The sequence below is a fragment of the Schistocerca serialis genome, chromosome 9, assembly GCF_023864345.2.
Source record: "Schistocerca serialis cubense isolate TAMUIC-IGC-003099 chromosome 9, iqSchSeri2.2, whole genome shotgun sequence".
Taxonomy (NCBI): domain Eukaryota; kingdom Metazoa; phylum Arthropoda; class Insecta; order Orthoptera; family Acrididae; genus Schistocerca; species Schistocerca serialis.
The window spans coordinates 60,135,223-60,157,362 of record NC_064646.1 but is presented as its reverse complement, the minus strand read 5'-3'; the positions used below and the strand labels follow the sequence as shown (position 1 = coordinate 60,157,362).

The 22,140-nt window shown below is 41.9% G+C and overlaps 1 protein-coding gene across 4 annotated transcripts in view; it reads right to left on the bottom strand.

Annotated features, from left to right (window-relative positions):
• Window positions 1–3,411: 3,411 nt before the first annotated feature.
• The window catches only part of LOC126418646 (putative fatty acyl-CoA reductase CG5065), a 244,239-nt gene continuing 225,510 nt past the window's right edge, over window positions 3,412–22,140 (bottom strand). For 3 of the 4 annotated variants that reach the window (XM_050085511.1, XM_050085510.1, XM_050085512.1), the window contains 2 exons: window positions 18,216–18,473; window positions 3,412–3,866 (listed from right to left, as the gene is read on the bottom strand). In XM_050085511.1, coding sequence (XP_049941468.1) covers window positions 3,767–3,866; window positions 18,216–18,473 — 358 coding nt within the window. In that variant the 3' untranslated portion in view covers window positions 3,412–3,766. The remainder of the gene's footprint in view (window positions 3,867–18,215; window positions 18,474–22,140) is intronic. The other variant, XM_050085513.1, reaches the window with a different exon arrangement.

Below are 22,140 nucleotides of genomic sequence, written 5' to 3'. Positions count from 1 at the left end.
CTACCTCAAATTAAGGCCGGTATTTGATATTAGTAGACTTCTCTTGGCCAGAAATGCCTTTTTTGCCATAGCGAGTCTGCTTTTGATGTCCTCCTTGCTCCGTCCGTCATTGGTTATTTTACTGCCTAGGTAGCAGAATTCCTTAACTTCATTGACTTCGTGACCATCAATCCTGATGTTAAGTTTCTCGCTGTTCTCATTTCTACTACTTCTCATTACCTTCGTCTTTCTCCGATTTACTCTCAAACCATACTGTGTACTCATTAGACTGTTCATTCCGTTCAGCAGATCATTTAATTCTTCTTCACTTTCACTCAGGATAGCAATGTCATCAGCGAATCGTATCATTGATATCCTTTCACCTTGTATTTTAATTCCACTCCTGAACCTTTCTTTTGTTTCCATCATTGCTTCCTCGATGTACAGATTGAAGAGTAGGGGCGAAAGGCTACAGCCTTGTCTTACACCCTTCTTAATACGAGCACTTCGTTCTTGATCGTCCACTCTTATTATTCCCTCTTGGTTGTTGTACATATTGTATATGACCCGTCTCTCCCTATAGCTTCCCCCAATTTTTTTCAGAATCTCGAACAGCTTGCACCATTTTATGTTGTCGAACGCTTTTTCCAGGTCGACAAATCCTATGAAAGTGTCTTGATTTTTCTTTAGCCTTGCTTCCATTATTAGCCGTAATGTCAGAATTGCCTCTCTCGTCCCTTTACTTTTCCTAAAGCCAAACTGATCGTCACCTAGCGCATTCTCAATTTTCTTTTCCATTCTTCTGTATATTATTCTTGTAAGCAGCTTCGATGCATGAGCTGTTAAACTGATTGTGCGATAATTCTCGCACTTGTCAGCTCTTGCCGTCTTCGGAATTGTGTGGATGATGCTTTTCCGAAAGTCAGATGGTATGTCGCCAGACTCATATATTCTACACACCAACGTGAATAGTCGTTTTGTTGCCATTTCCCCCAATAATTTTAGAAATTCTGATGGAATGTTATCTATCCCTTCTGCCTTATTTGACCGTAAGTCCTCCAAAGCTCTTTTAAATTCCGATTCTAATACTGGATCCCCTATCTCTTCTAAATCGACTCCTGTTTCTTCTTCTATCACATCAGACAAATCTTCACCCTCATAGAGGCTTTCAATGTATTCTTTCCACCTATCTGCTCTCTCCTCTGCATTTAACGGTGGAATTCCCGTTGCACTCTTAATGTTACCACCGTTACTTTTAATGTCACCAAAGGTTGTTTTGACTTTCCTGTATGCTGAGTCTGTCCTTCCGACAATCATATCTTTTTCGATGTCTTCACATTTTTCCTGCAGCCATTTCGTCTTAGCTTCCCTGCACTTCCTATTTATTTCATTCCTCAGCGACTTGTATTTCTGTATTCCTGATTTTCCCGGAACATGTTTGTACTTCCTCCTTTCATCAATCAACTGAAGTATTTCTTCTGTTACCCATGGTTTCTTCGCAGTTACCTTCTTTGTACCTATGTTTTCCTTCCCAACTTCTGTGATGGCCCTTTTTAGAGATGTCCATTCCTCTTCAACTGTACTGCCTACTGCGCTATTCCTTATTGTTGTATCTATAGCATTATAGAACTTCAAACGTATCTCGTCATTCCTTAGTACTTCCGTATCCCACTTCTTTGCGTATTGATTCTTCCTGACTAATGTCTTGAGCTTCAGCCTACTCTTCATCACTACTATATTGTGATCTGAGTCTATATCTGCTCCTGGGTACGCCTTACAATCCAGTATCTGATTTCGGAATCTCTGTCTGACCATGATGTAATCTAATTGAAATCTTCCCGTATCTCCCGGCCTTTTCCAAGTATACCTCCTCCTCTTGTGATTCTAGAACAGTGTATTCGCTATTACTAGCTGAAACTTGTTACAGAACTCAATTAGTCTTTCTCCTCTTTCATTCCTTGTCCCAAGCCCATATTCTCCCATAACCTTTTCTTCTACTCCTTCCCCTACAACTGCATTCCAGTCGCCCATGACTATTAGATTTTCGTCCCCCTTTACATACTGCATTACCTTTTCAATATCTTCATACACTTTCTCTATCTGTTCATTTTCAGCTTGCGACGTTGGCATGTATACCTGAACTATCGTTGTCGGTGTTGGTCTGCTGTCGATCCTGATTAGAACAACCCGGTCACTGAACTGTTCACAGTAAGACACCCTCTGCCCTACCTTCCTATTCATAACGAATCCTACACCTGTTATACCATTTTCTACTGCTGTTGATATTACCCGATACTCATCTGACCAGAAATCCTTGTCTTCCTTCCACTTCACTTCACTGACCCCTACTATATCTAGATTGAGCCTTTGCATTTCCCTTTTCAGATTTTCTAGTTTCCCTACCACGTTCACGTTTCTGACATTCCACGCCCCGACTCGTAGAACGTTATCCTTTCGTTGATTATTCAGTCTTTTTCTCATGGTAACCTCCCCCTTGGCAGTCCCCTCTTGGTGATCTGAATGGGGGACTATTCCGGAATCTTTTGCCAATGGAGAGATCATCATGACACTTCTTCAATTACAGGCCACATGTCCTGTGGATACACGTTACGTGTCTTTAATGCAGTGGTTTCCATTGCCTTCTGCATCCTCATGTCGTTGATCATTGCTGATTCTTCCGCCTTTAGGGCCAATTTCCCACCACTAGGACAAGAGAGTGCCCTGAACCTCTATCCGCTCCTCCGCCCTCTTTGACAAGGCCGTTGGCAGAATGAGGCTGACTTCCTATGCCGGAAGTCTTCGGCCGCCAATGCCGATTATTTATCAAAATTTAGTCAGAGGCGGGGATCAAACCCGGGACCGAAGACGTTTTGATTATGAATCAAAGACGCTACTTCTAGACCACGGGTATCTAACCCCTTAGGTTAGTTAGGTTTAATTTGTTCTAAGTTCTAGGCGACTGATGACCTCAGAAGTTAAGTTGCATAGTGCTCAGAGCCATTCATCAGCAACGACACATGGCTTGGATTCCACTTAAACTGGACGTACCATTTCTCTGATTTGATAACTGGGGTAGGTATAGGGACATGCAACTCATAGAAGTGGCGTGCAACTGAAAGAATTACACCAAGCCATTGAGCCACAGAAAATTATTATTATTCCATACTCGTAAAAGTGGGAGTGAGGCAAAGGTATTATCAGTTGTTAATATTAGAGAGGGGATTTTTAGTTCAGGAAACCTTCCCGAAATGGTTAATCCAGAGAACAACAGAAAACTTAAAACTGCGACATATTCAGCCAACGTCTGGTGAAAGATTTCTGCTTTAGCCTTTCTTGCACTATAAAACTGAAAGATTTGGGAAGCTGTTCTTTACACTTATATGTAAAATTCTTCAGCTGGGTATAGTGTCAAGAGACTGTAAAAACATTAAGTACTTACATAATTGCTATATATTTAAGAACTTCATCACCTAAATACAAAACAGGAAAGGATACAAATGAGACTACTTGGTGACAGATACATGTTACATAGGTTTTATCTCATTAAAAATATGCGTTATGCTTTTCTTACTTTAAACCGTTTAACTTTAGTTTAAGATCTGCGTTTTATATGTATGTTACAAAATTGTAGTTAATCTATAAACATGGACTTCTATATTAGAGCTAACTGCTGTCGCTGCGCTTAATTACTCTGTGTCACATCTTAACTACAAATATTCTGTCATTTGTACTGTTGGTTACTGCTTTGGTCCAATGTTAATAAACTATGCTTCAGCTCCTCACAGGATTACATGAAACAATATACAACAGCGTAGATAATAGCACACGCCACAGCTAAGACGATCAGTAACGCCGCCACCTTGACACTCTGGTGCAGCCGTAGCAATCTGAAAACAAAGAGCGAACGGTGCGGTGTGAAAATACAGACACAAGGGAACTGAAATACACTCTGCAGGAGAATCAGGTCTCCGCAGACCCAAAAAGGGAACGTTTCCGCTAGACCATACATGCAGACCAGAAAACTAAGTTTACGCCCTAGACCTCAGTGTGCCGAGTCTGTAAATGTTCATTTATCTGTAAAGCCATAAATCAGTGAAGCCCAGAAATCCCGAAAGACCAATAAAATTTTGATTAAAAATGAATCTCATGATCTTGAGGTCGCAAATTCAGTCTTTAATAAGACTCATTTGAAAGTGTTATGTTGACAAGTATGACAGGAAAAACATTAGCTGCTAATGACTAACCATGTGCATCAGGAGGGCAATACAAAATGAGTGTCCATGAGGTGCAGAGATATGCCTTCTATGGGATGTATGTATTACACTTCATAAAATAATCTTCGTTGACATTCAGAATACACTACTGGCCATTAAAATTGCTACACCAAGAAGAAATGCAGATGATAAACAAGTATTCATTGGACAAATATATTATACTAGACCTGACGTGATTATATTTTCACGCAATTTCGGTGCATAGATCCTGAGAAATCAGGGTCCAGAACAACCACCTCTGGCCGCGATAACGGCCTCGATACGCCTGGGCATTGAGTCAAACAGAGCTTGGATGGCGTGTACAGGTATAGCTGGCCATGCAGCTTCAACACGATACCACAGTTCATCAAGAGTAGTGACTGGCGTATGGTGACGAGCCAGTTGCTCGGCCACCATTGACCAGACGTTTTCAATTGGTGAGAGATCTGGAGAATGTGCTGGCCGGGGCAGCAGTCGAACATTTTCTATAACCAGAAATGCCCCTACAGGACCTGCAACATGCGGTCGTGCATTATCCTGCTGAAATGTAGCGTTTTGCAGGGATCGAATGAAGGGTAGAGACACGGGACGTAACACATGTGAAATGTAACGTCCACTGTTCAAAGTGCCGTCAATGCGAACAAGACGTGACTGAGACGTGTAACCAATGGCACCCCATACCATCACGCCGGGTGATACGCCAGTATGGCAATGACGAATACACGCTTCCAATATGCGTTCACCGCGATGTCGCCAAACACGGATGCGACCATCAAGATGCTGTAAACAGAACCTGGATTCGTCCGAAAAAATGACGCTTTGCCGTTCGTGCGCCCAGGTTCGTCACTGAGTACACCATCGCAGACGCTCCTGTCTGTGATGCAGCGTCAAGGGTAACCGCAGCCATGGTCTCCGAGCTGATAGTCCATGCTGTTGCAAACGTTGTCGAATTGTTCGTGCAGATGGTTGTTGTCTTGCAAACGTCCCCATCTGTTCACTCGGGCATCGAGACGTGGCTGCACGATCCGTTACAGCCATGCGGATAAGATGCCTGTCATCTCGACTGTTAGTGGGATCCAGCACGGCGTTCCATACTACCGTCTTGAACCCACCGATTCCATATTCTGCTAACAGTCATTGGATCTCGACCTCCTTGGTAGTTATAGACCGTGCAAGAGGTTCAGGCAGGTACCCGCTCTTAGAGAATGCATATAGAATCACATTGGTGTAATGGGGTGATGAGAACTGATGGCATGCAACCGAATGGGAAACAGTTTGTCATGGAGCTTATCGTGAAATTGGCTATCCCTTACGGCTTTACTGTAGATAGTGCGGCAATATGCTTTATAGGCACAGGAAAAACTAACATCCAGAGGGTGGATTTGTCCAGTGGTTCCAGGTGGTATGAATTACAATGTCACACACTTTTCAGGAGGGATAATTTCCTCTAAAGCAGTGGGATTTTTGTATGCAGACCATGAACAATGCAATGTCAAGTTTTTTTGACCAACTATTAGCCAAAAGCAGTGCTAATACATAATTGTAGCGTTTAACGCCCATTTTCCTACCCTTGCTTGCTGTCACATAAATAATGCTCATTATTCTTATAAGATCACGCACATGGAAAAGAATTGTAGGGGGCACAGAGCACCTCCAACTTCTCATAGCACAATAAATAACTTTGCAGCCACTTTACCAACCAGGTTACAATTTGACATAGTTGTATACGAATGTTTTAAGACGTCGATGTTCATTGATCTTGATGCAACTCTCTTGCAACTTCTAATTTTCGGGATTCCTTTCATACGCATTTTCTCTTAAAATTCTGTTTCGTCAGAGTTGAAAACAGTTCCTTACTGAACGATAAGAAGAGTTTGTTTACTTCATCTACAAATTTTCGGGCCGATTCCGCAGTTTTCTGTGCATCATCAATTAGATTCTTTGAAATTTCGTTATCTTACGTCTTCCAATTCTGTAGCGCTATTTGAAGTCACTCAGCCATCCTCTATTTCCCCTGAAATCACTGTAATCTGTGTCGCGCGCAATGTGATATTCATAATGCTGTAGGTCACCGTTATGCGCGTGCTGTGAACTGCATCGAGCATCCTTGAAACTCGCAAACTCTTGTTTCTGTAACAAGTGCGCCTTGTCCTCCCTTACGCGTTACACGGTCATATTGCTGTGGAATTATTCGAAACTCGTTCTTAATTGTTATTTTTGACTTGCCGCAGACGATCTTCCATGTGCGTAATTATTTTTAGCACCAGCTCCTTGTATAACGGCTATCCTGTACTGCGTTTAACTGGAGGTGGAATTTGTGGCTTCCTGTGCGACATGGCTCATGAACTACAGGGCTATTACAAATGATTGAAGCGATTTCATAAATTCACTGTAGCTCCATTCATTGACATATAGTCACAACACACTACAGATACGTAGAAAAACTCATAAAGTTTTGTTCGGCTGAAGCCGCACTTGAGGTTTCTGCCGCCAGAGCGCTCGAGAGCGCAGTAAGACAAAATGGCGACAGGAGCCGAGAAAGCGTATGTCGTGCTTGAAATGCACTCGCATCAGTCAGTCATAACAGTGCAACGACACTTCAGGACGAAGTTCAACAATGATCCACCAACTGCTAACTCCATTCGGCGATGGTATGCGCAGTTTAAAGCTTCTGGATGCCTCTGTAAGGGGAAATCAACGGGTCGGCCTGCAGTGAGCGAAGAAACGGTTGAACGCGTGCGGGCAAGTTTCACGCGTAGCCCGCGGAAGTCGACGAATAAAGAAAGCAGGGAGCTGCCGAATCACTAAAGGGGCACATATCGAACATTTGTGAATGCCTAAAAAAACTTTTTGAGTTTTTGTATGTGTGTGCAAAGCATTGTGAAAATATCTCAAATAATAAAGTTATTGTAGAGCTGTGAAATCGCTTCAATCATTTGTAATAACCCTGAATATGACTATAGACTCCTCTTTCAGTTTCACTGTCACTTGTTAAGCAAGTATCTTCACTATTGCACTCCTCATGTACATTGTCCGCACAATAGAGCGTATACCACACCACACATTCCACTGACACATCTTGCACAAACGCTAATGTTTCATCTACTACTTTTTTCTCGCTCTACAAAGTTTCTTCCTGACGAAATGTCAGTAACTTCCGCAATTGTGGTAGTTACGCTGCAATGTTTGCTTTGTTAATCGCTGTTGTTGCTCTGCTGTGTATCAACGCCACTAGCACTGTAACACTGCTGTGAGTTACTCGTAGACCAAGCATTTCAACCACGCTCCATAGCCTCGTGCTGTGCTCACCATTGAGTACCTCCATTCTCACCCGCTGTCGCTATTAGCAGCCAATATTGTTGCATGGGTGACAATATGTGGGGCGTCGAATACTGTAAACATCATTGATCTTTTGCAACCTCGCACTCAAGGGGTTCCTTATTGATAACGTTTTCCCAAAATTCAACTAGGCCACACATAAATGTTCAAACATTCATGCACCATGAAATGTGTAGTTCTGTTTAGAATATTGTTCTTAATTTAGGGTGACTAGAGGAAGAAGATGAGTGCCTACTTCCAACAGGAAAAGGAGAACTTAAGCCAAATGAGAAGGCCACAACAGCAAAACAGAAATATTTACGTAAAATGAGTTGGAAAATGCTTGAAGAACGACTTAGAAGATTTTGGAACATTGTTTTTTACATCACTTTACAGAGAAAAACGATTACAAATTCTTTACTCTCTGATAAAATTTTCTCAAAAGTATAAAAAGCAGAAACATCAGCTTCATTGTCTTCCAAACAATACACTATGTACAATCTTGTTAGAGTATGACTAGAAAAATTAATCATTTTATGATATACCAATTGAATTACGTTTTTTCTTGTCGGATGGGCCAACTAAACAGCATGTGCGAAAATTTCTTATTAGTTATTCTCTTCTTTTTTCCAGCACTCTTCCATGTATTCACTACGTTTTTTTTTCCGTCTTCTGACCACTCCAGACCAGTGTTTTTCACTCCCCTAGTCTGTAATCCCTCCAAGTCAATACTTTTTTCGTAAATATGTCTCTGTCAGTTGTTTCTACAGCCTTTATATTTTTCCCCTAAATCCTTTTTCAATTCGTGAATCCAACTTACTCTTGAGTTTTTATCCCACAAATATCTGAAGATTATTTTGGTTAATCTACTGTCTTGCATTCGATATGAATGTCCAAAAAAAATACCAGTCTTCTTTTTCTCGTTACTTCTAATATGTTTTCTACGTTTCAACAAATTTGAACTTTCATAATTTTTCGTGGGCTTAATATCTTCCTAATCCATCGCCCTTATATTATTTCTAATTTATCTAAATTATAGGTTAATTTTAGACATTTGCTTGCTTTCGGATCGAATTCACTCGCGTTCTTGTTTCGCTACTGTGCTGCAGAATCTTATTTTTACATTTTTAGACAGGAATTTTTTGTTGTAAATATCTTTAGTTAAACCACATACCTCTCCCAATTCATGAATCATCCTTCTGTAGAAGGGTTTTCTGAACCATTTTCTTGAAATGTTTCCCCAAGGTTTTAACATGTTTTAACTTTCTTTATGTAGCCAAAGTCTGTTTACAGAAGTTTCGGAAAATGTAAGATATCTTACACCAGTATTTTTGTTCCCTCTTCGCAGCCTTATTGGCAAAATTTTGTATTCATTCAGTTTTTCATTCCAAGTTCTTTTTTTTTCTAGACGGTGAACCTGCGGTTATTTCGAAGGGCTGAGATATTTCTCCCATAAATTTCATTTTAGATATTGTGACTGTACGTGTTTAACAAATTAGATTTGCTAATTTAGATTGTATACCAAATTCTCGGTTTTATTTTATCTATAGTTTCTCTGTCAACAGAATCAAAGACTTTTTAAGATCAACAAACATTACTGTAATATCTTCAATTTTTTTTTTGAATTCTGTAATCTATGGCGAATGATCGTTTACGAATAAAATATTATTTCAGAACATGATCTCTCGTTACTAAAATCACCTTCACATTCACCTAAATGACTGCCCAGTGTTGCTTCTAGTTTGTTTTTAGTAGAATCTAGAATGTTTTATGTTCAACAGGCAGCAAAGAAATTTCACTGTATTTGTTAACTTATTGTTTATTGCATTTCTTATGCAGTGGATGTATCAAGGCTACCTTCCACTCTCTAGATATTATTTGTTCCCATATTTATTTAAAGATTAATTTTAGGTCATAGCTTATTTTTGTAGAGGTCATTTCAAAAGTTCTGTTGTAAAAAGGACGTTTCCACTAGCTCACTTCTTCAATTTCTTTGATAGTTGAAGGTAAATGTTGTGCATTTTCATGACTTTTTGAGTATGTCAACTTACGGATTGGTTCTGGGCAGTTAAGAAGCTGATCGTAATATTTTGCAAGTATTTCACAATTTTCAGTGTTGCTTAACCCAAGTCTGCCGTTTACACTTACGATACAGACACTAGGGTTTTGGTTTCTCTTCACAGTTTGATAAAAGTCACGCGTATTTTTTTAAGTTTTTTCCTCTATTTCCCCATGTTTCTTCTTTACAAAAATCTCTATTGGTTCTTATAATTATTTTTTCTGTTTCTGTTCTTTGCTGTTTAAACTGATCATAATGGTTAATTTTCCTTGAGCACTTTTTCCATTTTTTGGCTATCTGTGTTAAGGCTTATTCACATATTTGATTCCTTCATGATATTAGACCTTAAATATACGTTCAGCGTTCCGTCTTGAGCAAAATAAAATTTCTTGTTTCTCTCTGTTTAGCATTACATCTCTGGCAACATGTTAGACCATCAACAGTGGCAATAAGGGAGGTCAGGATTTAAGATTCCGTTAACGATTAGGTTTTAGAGACGCAGATTGAATTCGAGAAGAACATATAAGGAAATCACCCGTAGCCGTATTTGGGAACCATGTCAGCATCTCCGTTAAGTTATATGGGGAAACCATGGAAGACTTAAATCCGGAGGATGGGTGCAGAGGGGGTTTCTCCTGAATATGAGTCCATTGTCTTATCTCTCCAGCACTCTAGGCAACCACCAAAATTGTTCTCTGACACTACAATTTTAACAAGATCCTATCATTACTGTGCTAGGATGTGCAAAGACGCTGTAGAAATTCAAAAATACAAAAACAACATTTTGCACTGAATTATGGAACACTTTATTCAATAATAAGATATGTGCGTCGTAAACTGGGCGCCACAAGCCAGTTACCTTCGACCAACCACAGCAGAGTAATTCATAAAGCGCTTAGAAAGCGGCAAAGCTTTAAATCGGACGGTTCCTTGCTGGATGAAGTTTGTTCACACCCATGATCGTATCATATTGCAGTATTCCACAGTCACTGATATAACTCGTTTGTTTGGACTGATTAATATTAATGATTCCAGAATCTATTTTTCACTCTTTAGCGGAGTGTGCGCTGATATGAAACTTCATGGATGATTAAATGATTAAAGCTGTTTGCCCGTCCGAGATTCGAACTAAGGACCATTGCCCTTCGCGGGCAGGTGCTCTGCCGACTCTTTTTTTTTGTTTTGTTTTTTCTTTTTTTTTAATCATGGCGTACAAAAGTCTTAATTAACAAGGCGTGTGGGCAACAAAACTACTTGCTACGTGCATCCGTAAGCAAGAAAAACTGAAAGTAAGGTAAGAGGTATGACGTCGTTGACAAGAGGGAAGACGCGCAGGCATCCTCCTGCTTTGCAGTGACTGAGATAGACGAGGACGACTCAGGACGCATCCGCATGGGTAAGCCATGTCCTCACAATGTCCTTCCTTCCGGGACTGCTAATCCTGCAGCAGAACTTCTGTGAAGTTTTGCAGGTAGGAGATGGACTGGTGGAATTAAGGGTGTGAGGATGGGTCATAAGTCGTGATTGCGTATCTTAGTCAGTAGAGCACCTGCGCGCGAAAAACCAAGGTACCGACTTCGAGTGTAGATCTGGCACACGGCGTTAATCCACCAGGGAGTTTCGCTATTAATGATTAGTCTACTACAGCGAGGATACTATTCAGTAAATTACGGCAACAATCAAATTTTATAAAAATGTTGTAGTTATTCCACTACTAAATACGACAGATTTTTTTTTTTACTCGTTTCATTTGTGAGCAATCAGGTTTCCTCACCTCTTGTTTAGTATTAGTCCCCAGATTTAACAGATCATTTAAAGTTTGTCGGAGTTTTGCATGAACACCGTCATTCTACATCTACATCTACATTTATACTCCGCAAGCCACCCAACGGTGTGTGGCGGAGGGCACTTTACGTGCCACTGTCATTACCTCTCTTTCCTGTTCCAGTCGCGTATGGTTCGCGGGAAGAACGACTGCCGGAAAGCCTCCGTGCGCGCTCGAATCTCTCTAATTTTACATTCGTGATCTCCTCGGTAGGTATAAGTAGGGGGAAGCAATATATTCGATACATCATCCAGAAACGCACCCTCTCGAAATCTGGACTCCAAGCTACACCGCGATGCAGAGCGCCACTCTTGCAGAGTCTGCCACTTGAGTTTGCTAAACATCTCCGTAACGCTGTCACGCTTACCAAATAACCCTGTGACGAAACGCGCCGCTTTTCTTTGGATCTTCTCTATCTCCTCAGTCAACCCGACCTGGTACGGATCCCACACCGATGAGCAATACTCAAGTATAGGTCGAACGAGTGTTTTGTAAGCCACCTCCTTTGTTGATGGACTAAGTTTTCTAAAGACTCTCCCAATGAATCTCAACCTGGCACCCGCCTTACCAACAATTAATTTTATATGATCATTCCACTTCAAATCGTTCCGAACGCATACTCCCAGATATTTTACAGGAGTAACTGCTACCAGTGTTTATTCCGCTATCATATAATCATACAATAAAGGATCCTTCTTTCTATGTATTCGCAATACATTACATTTGTCTATGTTAAAGGTCAGCAAGATTAGGGAGATTAACTAACGGGTGGATACCGTGTCCTTATAGGAGGTCTGTACAGAAAATTCCGGAACTCTGTCTACAAAATTTTTCTAACGCTTGCTCCAAGGGGACCATGCACTTATTGTGCATGGTCCCCTTGGAAATACTTCCTCACAATTTACACACCCCTCCCAACGCCATTTGCACTTCCGGAAGCAGTCTTGATAAGCATCGTGCTGGATCGCGCGAAGCGCCGTCTGCGAATTTTCTTTTATCTCCTCTATCTACATCTACATGGATACTCTGCAAATCACATTTAAGCGCCTGGCAGAGGGTTCATCGAACCACCTTCACAATTCTCTATTATTCCAATCTCGTATAGCGAGCGGAAAGAACGAATACCTATATCGTTCCGTACGAACTCTGATTTCCCTTATTTTGTCGTGGTGATCGTTCCTCCCTATGTAGGTCGGTGTCAACAAAATATTTTCGCATTCGGAGGAGAAAGTTGGTGAATGGAATTTCGTGAGAATATTCCGTCACAACGAAAAACGTCCTTTCCTTTAATGATGTCCAGCCCAAATGCTGTATCATTTCTGTGACACTCTCCCCAGTATTTCGCGATAATACAAAACGTGCTGCCCTTCTTTGAACTTTTTCGATGTACTGCGTCAGTCCTATCTGGTAAGGATCCCACACCGCACAGCAGTGTTCTAAAAGAGGACGGACAAGCGTAGTTTAGGCAGTCTCCTTAGTAGAGCTAAGTGTCCTGCCAATAAAACGCAGTCTTTAGTTAGGCTTCCACACAACATTTTCTATGTGTTCCTTCCAATTGAAGTTGTTCGTAATTGTAATTCCTAGGTATTTAGTTGAATTTACGGCTTTTAGATTATCGTTACGAATCTTCGGCCTTCTAACAGGGTTTTCAAGTTTGGAAAACTCCGCAGGAGCCAAGTCTGTAGAGTACGGACGATGAGACAACACAGTGATTTCGATTTTTGTGTAATAATCACACACCAAAAGGGACGAATCTGCGGGAGCGTAATCGTGATGCAAAAGCCGTGAATTGTCTCGCCACGTTTCAGGCCGTTTCCTTCCCACATCTTCTCGCAGATGTTGTAACACGTCCCGATAGTACCATCGACTGACAATTTATCTCTGTGGCACGAATTCATGATGAACTAAGTCAAAATTATCAGCATTTCTTTGACCTGAACTGATGAACTTTTTTGGTGTTGAAGAACGTTTCTCGACCCATTGTGAGGATTACATCTACATCTACATCCATACTTCGCAAGCCACCTGACGGTGTGTGGCGGAGGGTACCCTGATTACCTCTATCGGTTCTCCCTTCTATTCCAGTCTCGTATTGTCCGTGGAAAGAAGGATTGTCGGTATGCTTCTGTGTGGGCTCTAATTTCTCTGATTTTATCCTCATGGTCTCTTCGCGAGATATACGTAGGAGGGAGCAATATACTGCTTGACTCTTCGGTGAAGGTATGTTCTCGAAACTTTAACAAAAGCCTGTACCGAGCTGCTGAGCGTCTCTCCTGCAGAGTCTTCCACTGGAGTTTATCTATCATCTCCGTAACGCTATCGCGATTACTAAATGATCCTGCAACGAAGCGCGCCGCTCTCCGCTGGATCCTCTCTATCTATTCTATCAACCCTATCTGGTACGGATCCCACACTGCTGAGCTGTATGCAAGCAGTGGGAGAACAAGCGTACTGTAACCTACTTCCTTTGTTTTCGGATTGCATTTCCTTAGGGTTCTTCCAATGAATCTCAGTCTGGTATCTGCTTTACCGACGATCAACTTTATATGATCATTCCATTTTAAATCACTCCTAATGCGTACTCCCAGATAATTTATGGAATTAACTGCTTCCATTGCTGACCTGCTATTTTGTAAACCTTGGTCTCAACATCGTATCCGTAGACCCACGCCTCGTCGCCGCTTATCATTCTCTTAAGGAACATCTCTTCCTCATTTGCGCGATCAAGGACCTCTTCACAGATAGCGAGTCGGAGGTCTTACTGGCCTTGACTCATGAGCCGTGGGACGAATTTGGCGGCGACACGGATTCCCGGATGCTGTGTCAGATTTCATAACATGATCCAACTGAAATGTGACACTCTTCTGCAATCTCTAGAACAGTCAGCCTTCGATTGGCAGGCACTATTTCGTTGATGTTTCCGACGTGAGCGTCGTCGGCAGACGTCGAAGGTCGTCCTGAACGAGGTGAGGCGTAGCGCCGTATAACGATGCTGCCTTGGAGGCAGTTAAGTGGGAGATGTGTCTCAGAGCTGGATAGTGACAGATGGTGACGCGAGACTGGACGCGCTCGTAGTTTATGTATCAGCCGATAGAGGACAGTATTGGATAGGGGACTGATTTAGTTTCGATTGTGCCCAGTAGAGTGCAGTAAAGTAATAGAATGTTTTTCAAAACTGTTCTAGTATTTTCATAAAGTGTTATTATTTCTTTTTGTGTATGTAAAATGTTATAAATGTGTTTTAACAGTATGAATGATGCTTGAGTGTGGTTTAAGGTTAATATGAAGATAATTGTTTAACGAGTTATGTAGTGGGATTTAGTGTGGGAACATTTCGAAGAAGTATGGATGCGGACAAAGGGGATTTTTGTAGAATAGACTTGTAAAGTAACTTTGTGGTAAAGGGAAAGTTAATTCAGGTATAAATAACAATAGTAAATAACTTTGTGCATAAACAAAACCTCAGCATATTAGATAATTACGTCGGTAAAAAGTGCAGTCGTTAGGTTTACTATTTTGCGATTGGTTATTGATGAAAAGCGCGGATTGACGCGGGAGAATGTTGTTTTGCTAATGGATGTTGAGTAAACTGACCAATGGTAAAGCAATATTCTTCGTGCGCCTTTCTCTGCTGGTAGAGAAGACTTAGAGTATTCTAGAGAAGGGTGGGAGCGTAGTCATCAAACAGTTCGGACGTGTGTAGTAGTAGTTCCGATAGAAACGATAGGTTGCCGGATCTAGCAGTGTTTCATACATCAAAAGTGTTGTAAAGTGATGGCATAATTATTCCGATGGGTGTGTAGAAAGTTCGGAATTTAAAAGAGAATTTTATGACGAGAAAAGACTTATATTCCGCGTGGCGTATTGAGCAGGTCGGTGGGAAAAAACTGTGACTGCATTTGGTACCGACAGACTTAATATTTGGCGAGCATTATCAATCAAAAACAATCAGCATTTTTGTAGCTATTACGTTTTCGGGAAATGCAACACCATAAACCTGCTAACGAGAGTGAAAGGGATTGTGCAGGAACACTCTTATGAATCCGCTAGCCACCAGATTCCCCGACATGAAGATTATTGAGTGTATATGGCATGCCTTTCAACGTGCCACTCAGAAGAGATTTCCACCCACTAGTACTACTACGGATTTATGGACAGCCCTGCAGGATTCATGGTGTCAGTTCCCTCCAGCACTACTTCAAACATTAGTCGAGTCCACGCCAAGTCGTTTTGCGGCACTTCTGAGTGCTCGAGGGGGCCCTACACGATATTAGGCAGGTGTACCAGTTTCTTTGGCTCTTCAGTGTAAATATCGTGTGTGCTGGTGATTTAGCTTTTTTTGATAGAATGAAAAAATGACATTGACAGGAGCATTGTGTTGCTGAAGGGGAAGGATCAGATTGACAGGGAGAGGGCAGGAGGAGATGGGCAGAGTGAGCTGAGCACTCAGCGTTGCCAAGGTATGTATTTATTCCAGTCTTCTACTAGACCACCTCCTCCCTTCTACTTTCTTTGCCCATCTCCTCGTTCATCTCGTCTCTGTCCATCTCGTCCTCTCCCATTTTCCTGTTCATCTCGTCCCCTTTTCTATTTCTATCCAGTCCCTCCCTCTGTCTGTTTCCTGCTTCCTCTCTGTCAGTTCATCTCCTCCTCACCCCTCTCTCTGCCTATCTCTTCCTCCCCCTGTCTCTGTCCATCTCCTCCTCTCCCCTCTATCTATCAATTTCCTGTCCACTATCTCTGTCCATCTGCTCCTTCTCCTCCAGTCTGTGCTTATCTCCTCGTCCACTCTCGGTTTCTATCCATTTACTCCTCCACCCTCCCGTCTCCACGTGATTATACTCATCCCAATATGAGACACTTGATTCTTACCCCTACAGCATTTCTTTTCATATTGTAATCAATATGTGCACCAAATTTGACTGAAATCATTCCAGGGGTTTAGGATAATCTTTTTACACGAAGCTTTGCCCGCAAACGCATATGTCAAATATATTTCACGTATATTTAACATGTTTCACACGTATTTATAAACATATTTTACTGTATGTATAGCTAATTTCGCTCCGCAGCTTCATTTCCATGCATGTCAATGTTTATTACGTTGTATCTCTTGAACTATGTGCTGTGCGATGATATAATTTTTCAAGTAAGCTGCATTCTGTGTTACATATGACTGCTGTCTACGAAGTGTTTTGTGAATAGATTAAAGAAGTAATACATTAAAACGTCATGCATGATGTGGCATCAGTCATCTCTGTATTTGACGTCGAATTTCCTGAACAATATGTCGTACAATGATATATCCCTGTAAGTACATTCAGAGACAGATGTGCATACTGTTTGCGAAAAGTTTGCCCCCTACAGTCCTGATATGGCCCCACCAGACTTTTTTTTCCACAAATTTAAAACTTCCCTGAAACGACACCGTCATGGGGCCCTGGAGGAGGTCCAAGTTGCCACAACAAGGGCTTTGAAGGCCATCTCGGACTCAGCATTTGCGGCCGCGTTTGAAGCGTGGAAATTTCACATGCAGTGGGTTGTTGAATGTTTAAATGTGTGTGTAATCTTATGGGACTTAACTGCTAAGGTTATCAGTCCCTAAACTTACACGCTACTTAACCTAAATTATCCTAAAGACGAACACACACACCCATGCCCGAGGGAGGACTCGAACCTCCGCCGGGACCAGCCGCACTGTCCATGACTGCAGCAGCCTAGGCCGCTCGGCTAATCCCGTGCGGCGGTTGTTGACTCTCAAGGGTCAGACATTGAAGAGTACTAAGTGGTTGTAGCGATATCCACAATAATTTTGATTCACAAGCTCAGTTACATTACTTTCTACACAAACCCTGTAGTCTCGCAGCTGTAGTCTCTTAGCAACAGTGCCACATGATATAGAATGTTTTGCGATGTGCTTGGTGCACAGTACAATGATACCCACTACTGGTGGGCAGACTAGCACGGGCTTGGCAGTGATACTTGTTCACCTAAGTTTCAGAATATATTAATTGAGGACAAAATTTCCAACCTTTCATTTGTGTGGAAACTTTCTCCCGAAACGTGGATTAGTGACTTCAATTGCAGCCTGGTTCACGTCGAAGTACAGTAGGTTTCACTCGGCTTTCCTACTGATGATCTACCGAGACAATGTTCACAGGTAGGTGCCGGTTCGTCGTGAAGGGACGGAAAGAACCGCGCCGCCGCAGAGGGTCACCTTTAACTTCAGTCCGGTCATTTTTAAACCATGTGAGCCATTCGTAACACCGAGTACTCTTAAGCAATCATCACCGTTGGCTTTCTGCATCATTTGCGGTGTCTCTGTAACAGTTATCTTGAGTTCGCGCAAAATTTAATGCAGACACTTTGCTCTTCTAACTGTGCCATCTCGAAATTCGCAAACTGTGCCACACAACGTTCTACTCAACACAGCCACGGACAATAATTAACAGACATACAACAATGAAACTTCACAGCAGTAACAGATTTAACACAAGCGTGTGCAGGGATGCCAACCGGATTTCGCTCCAACCTACCGTTGTCGCGAAATTACGAATGTTCCGGAATTTTTTGAACAGACCATGTACAATTAATGACAGATAAAATTATCCCACCGTCCTACAAGCTCACCTGCACACCTGTCTGGAGTAGCACTCCTGGGAGTAGGAAAGAAAAACTCCTCGGCTGCGAATTAAGAGTCACGTATCCGCGGGATAGACTCCTTTCGAGAAAGAATATTTGGCCGAGCCACATTGTGAGGGAGACGCCTCTTGTTACTGACCTCCTGTAGCGCAGCCTGGCAGCGGGCACCGAGTCCAGGTCGTCTTTGAGGAGGAAGCGCCGCACGCCGCACACGAAGTGGTCGAAGTAGCTCTCCCAGTCTATGAGGCGTGGGTCGAACGGCAGCAGTGCGCGGTCTTCGGCGGCGAGGCGCGACCGCAGCGCTTCGGTCTGCGCCGTCTCGAAGTCCCACTCGCGCATCACGAAGAACTCCACCGCCATGTTGAAGTTGTGTACCTTTCTGTAATTTTCCCTCAGCCTGTTTTTCAAAAAAGTATTATTATTTAGTTTTTTTATTACTTCTATTCAGCTACACTACTGGCCATTAAAACTGCTACACCACGAAGATGACGTGCTACGGACGCGAAATTTAACCGACAGGAAGAAGATGCTGTTATATGCAAATGATTAGCTTTTCAGAGCATTCACACAAGGTTGGCGCTGGTGGCGACACTTACAACGTGCTGACATGAGGAAAGTTTCCAACCGATTTCTCATACACAAACAGCAGTTGACGGGCGTTGCCTGGTGAAATGTTGTTGTGATGCCTCGTGTAAGGAGGAGAAATGCGTACCATCACGTTTCCGACTTTGATAAAGGTCGGATTGTAGCCTACTGCGATTGCGGTTTATCGTATCGCGACTTTGCTGCTCGCGTTGGTCGATATCCAATGACTGTTAACAGAATATGGAATCGGTGGGTTCAGGAGGGTAATACGGAACGCCCTGCTGGATCCCAACGGCCTCGTAACACTAGCAGTCGAGATGACAGGCATCTTATCCGCATGACTGTAACGTCTCGATCCCTGAGTCAACAGATGGGGACGTTTGCAAGACAACAACCATCTGCACGAACAATTCGACGACGTTTACAGCAGCATGGACTATGAGCTCGGAGACCATGGCTGCGGTTACCCTTGACGCTGCATCACAGACAGGAACGCCTGCGATGATGTACTCAACGACGAACCTGGGTGCACGAATGGCAAAACGTCATTTTTTCGGATGAATCCAGGTTCTGTTTACAGCATCATGATGGTCGCATCCGTTTTTGGCGATATCGCGGTGAACGCACATTGGAAGCGTGTATTCGTCATCGCCATACTGGCGTTAGCACCCGGCGTGATGGTATGGGGTGCCATTGGTTACACGTCTCAGTCACCTCTTGTTCGCATTCACGGCTCTTTGAATAGTGGACGTTACATTTCAGATGTGTTACGACCCGTGGCTCTGCCCTTCATTCGATCCCTGTGAAAGCCTACATTTCAGCAGGATAATGCACGACCGCATGTTGCAGGTCCTGTACGGGCCTTTCTGGATACAGAAAATGTTCGACTGCTGCCATGGCCAGCACATTCTCCACATCTCTCACCAACTGAAAACGTCTGGTCAATGGTGGCCGAGCAACTGGCTCGTCACAATACGCCGGTCACTATTCTTGATGAACTGTGGTATCGTGTTGAAGTTACATGGGCAGCTGTACCTGTACACGCCATCCAAGCTCTGTTTGACTCATTGCCCAAGCGTATCAAGGCCGTTATTATGGCCAGAGGTGGTTGTTCTGGGTACTGATTTCTCAGGATCTATGCACCCAAATTGCGTGAAAATGTAATCACATGTCAGTTCTAGTATAATATATTTGTCCAATGAATACCCGTTTATCACTTGCATTTCTTCTTAGTGTAGCAATTTTAATGACCAGTAGTGTATTTATTCTAGTCCAATTTCTTGATAACACTTTACCGTTAATTAACTAATTACACTTGTGTAAATCATAGTGCCAATAATTTCTGGTCACATGTTGGAGAGGAGTGAAATTAACGCTCTCTAGATGACACACAACCGATTTTTCTCAAAATATTCGTAACCAAACGAACAGCGGAAATAGCAAACTGGCCAGCGTGACGTCTCGTTTTGCAAAGAAAGATTTAATTAAGGAAAACTTAGTTAGTGGTTTTGGGTAATATCACACAATGGATTTTTGACCAAATTTTATATCCATATGAGGAGCCGGAAATGGACGAATACGGTATCAAATTGCCCAGTGTGAGGTTTAGTTTTGCAAAAAAGGACATAATAGCTTGAGAGTAATCAAAAGGGTGTCCCTGGGGAAACAGACAGTATTAAGGATATGCCAAGAACGATCACTGGAAACAAAAAAACAAAAAAACAATAAACATGAGCTCTAAAATGCATACCTTAAGAGGTATGAGCACTTCTTCACCTGCGACACTGTGAAAAAAACCTCTTCTAGACCGCAATCTCTTCGCCTTCCATACGTCGAGAGGTGCTAGTAAGGACCGAAACAAGAACATTATATCGAGTAAACATGGGATCTAAAGTGCAATACAAGAGCTACCAGATATTTACTAGAAGAGATGTGTTAGCCACGAGCACATTAAGAGATGTTTTCCAGAGTAGCGAAAACCGACAAGTGTTCATAGCTCTTAACGTATGCATTTTAGAGCTCATATTTAATGGACGTTTTTTCTTCTTTTGATCCTTACCACGACCTTCCAAATTACAAAAAGCAAAGAGGTTGCAGTAGATTTCTTTCACAATATCGAAGATGAAGATGTGCTTGTAGGTCTTACGGGGATTAACATTTTTGAGGCGTTTCAATCGTTGTAATGTAAACATTACGAGTGGGCCGCACATCTTCTAATCATTATAAACTCTTAAAAATTTATTTAAGAACACTGTCATCGGCACTATGCCAAAAACATGAATAGATAACCACACTGAACTGATTGCAAAACGTGAACGGCCACAGAGATACTACTCAAGCTACAAATAACATAAAGTGATGTTGTTATTCAATGGAAAAGTTGGAATTTGAGATTTCACTTACTGTTTTATCAATCACAATTGGTGTAAGAATCATGGATTGACCCTTGTCATAAAATATTGTATTATGAAATGTGAATAGCCCTTACTTGCAGTTTCGCGTGGCTTGAAGCAGTCACAGCTAGCGTGCTATTGATTAAGAAATTGCATTATCGTCTTTCTAATTACTTCATGATCGTAGATACGATCATACCCGGTCGTGAAGTTATTGTTATGACAAGACAATTTCCTAAGGGACAAGAAAATTCTTGAGGGTGCAAAAACAACTGTAACACCACACAAAAGGGAAATTGAATATTAAAGCTGATGCAAGAAGACGATAAAACAGTTTTCTTTTTGTCGATGTAACACGCACATTGGACTGCTGATCTTGGTGTCTGTAATCTTAGCAAAATGCGTAATTAAAATGAAAATAATACTGAGGAGATAATAGGAATGAGCACTGCTAACTGATTCAATATTTCCAGAAAAATATTTATTATAACTAAAACATATATCGTACCTTAAGCTTAGTACTACAAATGACGGTAGATTTTTGTGTCCGTTTCATGTCCATTGAGCGCTCTTTTATATAGTCATTGTCCTCTTGAGTCGCTCGTGCGTCGTCACGATAAGTTATAACAGTTCTTCTTTTTACACTTCACTCAAACTTAGACGGAACACGTTTTTATGTATTTAATAAAAAAAAAAATTAGATCAGAGTGCCACAAATCTGCGTCCGTCTTACTTAAGAAAAACAGTACAAGTGTTTAGCGCTCAAGGCTTCATTTGTTCTACAACAAACAAAATAGTGAAGGATCGCATATCGATCCGTATTCTTCTGTTTATGTTGCCGCCCAAAGACGACGAGTTACATTATTTAGGAAATTCCACCGTCGCTATGCGACGCCTTATTATACATTAATCATTCTTCATAAACAAGTATTTGCTTTCTCGCTGAAAGTATTAACTATTTGCTCCTTTAATGAAGCTAAAAAATAGCGAATATCACAAGTGCCGTATCAACAGAGTTTATTGTGCGAGGAAACTATATCCCACGACCTAGAAAACTCGCTCAAAAAGGGAGCGGAGAAAGTCAAA